A 3296-nucleotide genomic window follows, 5' to 3' on the forward strand; every position below is an offset into this window, starting at 1 on the left:
TCCACTCACCTCAGCCTCCCAAAGGCGCGGGATTACAGGCTGAGCCACCGAGCCTATCTGTGTTTTATTTTAAAATGAAGAATTTTTAAAAGTAAAAGTGTGTACAACCAATTACAAAATTTGCTATTCTCTTTTAAAAATTTGAATTATTATTAAATATACAGGCCAGGCGCAGTGGCTTGCGCCTATAATCCCAGCACTTTGTGAGGCCAAGGTGGGTAGATTGCTTGAGCCCAGGAGTTCGAGGCCAGTCTGGGCAATACAGCCAAACCTCACCTCTACCAAAAATCAAAAAATTAGCTGGGCATGGTGGCAGGTGCCTGTGGTCCCAACTACTAGGGAGACTGAGGTGGGAAGATTGACTGAGCACAGAAGGCCCAGAAGGCTGCGGATGGTGTGAGGATGGCGTGAGCCGTGATCATCATGATAATGTCTGAGCACGCCAGCCTAGGCAACGAAGTAAGACCTCCACTCAAAAAAGTAAATAAATAAATAAAATATACAATTAACTTTTCCCTCTGATGTTATGTAGAAATTAAAATACTTACTCCACAGTATTCAAGCATGTGAATAATTTCTTCTTCATACACTGCCTGGGTATAATATTGCTTTTCCAGCTCCCGCCAATTAACTGATTTACTCAATACACCCTGAAATAATAAACTGCATTAAGATCAAATTGCATGACGTGGTATTTTGCTCAATACTTTTATGATCTACTGTGTGGAATAGTTGTTAATAACATAGTAGGTTTGAGACTGTCTATCTGCAGCCTGCTTGCAAGGTCGGTCCTTGACTAGGCAACTGACCAGTGAACAAGTCTTGACACTGATCTAAAACTTCCCTAGATGACAAGAGCGGTCACTGTCCACGCTGTTTTTACAAGCAGTGTTCTTTCTGCCGAACCCTGGCTTTCCTCCTGAAGTTTTGGGACACGCCAGGCAGAGGGTGTCTCAGTCACTGATCCTGGACAAAAGCTGGGACCGCCAGGCTCGAGGAGCGTCACTGAGGGATGGCACTTGCACCGCCTGTCACAACATGTCCCATTGGAGGACGTCAGCGTGACTGACACCCGCGGGAAGTACGCCCAGAGCCTGCCTCTGTCTCCTCTGGCCCTCGCCCCCTGGGCTTCTCCTTGTGCTGCATCCTCATGCAGTCATCAAGCCTCAGCCATCTATGTGTATGACTATATGCTGTGTTCTGTGATTCCTTTTAGTGAATCATCAAACCTGTGGGTGGTTTTGGGGAACCCCAAAACAATTGCCTTTAATCAGATATAGCTGCCTCAATATTATCTGCAATTGAATTACCGTGGTGAAGACCCCAGACGCTGTGGACCAAGACAGACATGGAATCAATGGCATGGGCTTGGGCCAGTTGGACGCCGCCAAGGAAGCCATCTGTAATATAACAGCACAGTTAGGTTAGAGAGCTTTTATTGGAGGTTTCTAGTCGTTAAGATGCAAAATATTTAATATTAAGAAGTATTTTGTGTAGTAAGTAGTCCGGTCAAGTAAGACATAAACACAAAGTCTGTAAACGAGTGAGAATGTGTAACGACCCTGTCAAACTGCCAAAATCATAAATTCATCGAAGACTGACAATTGCCCCTGAAAGCAATAAAGTATAACAGAAAACTCCAGAAGGCCTCCAGGCCCTTCCCTGCATGCTTTCCACTTGTAGATCAAGAGCAAGCACATGAGGTGTGGGTGCCAGCTGGGCTGCGCACGCGACACTCAGAGACTGGCTCAAACCGCAAAGCCACCACGGTCAAGCAAGGGCTTGGTGAGTCATGAAGCAGATTACACTACGGGCATGAAATAGCGGGAGTGTTCAGAGAAGGGAAAGGTTGCTTTGGCTGGAGGAATCAGAGGCAGGCTTCATGGAATGGCTGCATCTCCTGGGGAGTGAGAGACAGAGTCCTGTCTTCCATGTAAAGATAGTGGTGGGATCCAGGCAAGAGAGTACATGCAGGGTCTCTAAGGGAAGCGGCCCATGCGCTCCTGGCTGGCTGTCAACAGGCTGGGGTGGCCGGTGTGCTGGGGGAGAAAGGTAGGACTGAGCAGACCAGTAGGACCAGACTGGAGGTCCCTTTGTTCAGCAGATGATGAGGAATTAACACGGAGGTCTGAATGGAGGAGCAGCACGGCCCAAGCAGTGACTCGGGGACGCTGCCAGGACAGTAGCTTCTAGGACTGGGCAGAGAAGGCGAGGCCTGGCAGGAAGTGCCCAGGCGGAGTCGTGCGGCCTTGGCCCCGGTCGCAACGGGGAAACAGCAGGTCATCTTCCACCCTCGGCTTTGCTATTTGCTCAGTGTTTTCAACTTGGTTTTATAACTCTGATGACCCAGAGAAAACCTCATTAGTTGCTATTTTTTTTTTTGAGTTGGAATCTCACTCTGTCACCCAGGCTGTGCAGTGACATGCTCCCAGCCACCACAGCCTCGATCTGCTGGGCTCAGGAGATCCTTCTGCCTCAGTCTTCCAAGTAGCTGGAACCACAGGCATGCGCTACCACACTTGGCTTATTTTTCGAATTATTGTAGCAATAAGGTCTTGCTAAGTCGCCCAGGCTGCCTCGAACCCCTGGGCTCAGGCCATCCTCTCGCCTCAGCCTCCCAAAGCGCTGGGATGACAGGTTTGAGTCACCGCGCCTGGCTCAGTTGCTGCTTTTAACCAAGTTCTGAGTGACGAGTCCGTGCCAGGCAGCGAGCCCAAGCATGGCTCGGGCCCTGACGCACCCACCGCTTCACGGAGAAAGTCGACTGGGGCCGAGGGCCGCACAGCAGGGAGAGCACAACGGAGAGGAAGCGCAGCCAGGGCGAGGCTGGGGTAGAGAGCGTCCCCAGGAGCGAGCCTCCCTGAACCCGAGGTGACACTGAGGTGCGGCAGGAGAGGGAAGCAAGGGACCGCTGGAGCCAGCAGAAGAGAGTGGAGGTCGGGTTTAGAAAGGCGCTCTAGCTACGGGGGGGGAAGAAAAGCAGTCGAGACAGACGAACGAGAAAGAGCAGAGACAGACAACGAGGCATCCACTCCAGGAGCGAGACAGGCTGGCGGTGCTGGGCATGGAGGCACAATGCCCAAGAAAAGCGCTCTCCAGCTCAGCTGCCTTGGCCAACTGACAGCAAAGCCAGGCATTCAGACTTGAGATCTGAGGAGTTCAACTGGGCAACAGACTTTTGTTTTTGAGTTGGAGTCTCACTCTGTCACCCAGACTGGAGTGCAGTAGCCGCTCCCGGCCTCCGCAGCCTCGACCTGCTGGGCTCCAGCGATCCTTCCACCTCAGCCTTCCGAGTA

At 51.2% G+C, this 3296-nt stretch overlaps 1 protein-coding gene across 1 annotated transcript in view; it reads right to left on the minus strand.

Moving 5' to 3' along the window:
- Positions 1-3296, minus strand: part of ABHD18 (abhydrolase domain containing 18) — a 35119-nt gene that overhangs the window by 11116 nt on the left and 20707 nt on the right. The window contains exons 8-9 of the mRNA XM_008070498.2: positions 1311-1400; positions 549-650 (exon numbers count right to left, since the gene is read on the minus strand). Of these exons, the coding sequence (XP_008068689.1) occupies positions 549-650; positions 1311-1400 (192 nt within the window). The remainder of the gene's footprint in view (positions 1-548; positions 651-1310; positions 1401-3296) is intronic.

This window comes from Carlito syrichta, unplaced genomic scaffold (genome assembly GCF_000164805.1).
Source record: "Carlito syrichta isolate Samal-C Ts95f unplaced genomic scaffold, Tarsius_syrichta-2.0.1 Scaffold111640, whole genome shotgun sequence".
NCBI classification, from domain to species: Eukaryota; Metazoa; Chordata; class Mammalia; order Primates; family Tarsiidae; genus Carlito; species Carlito syrichta.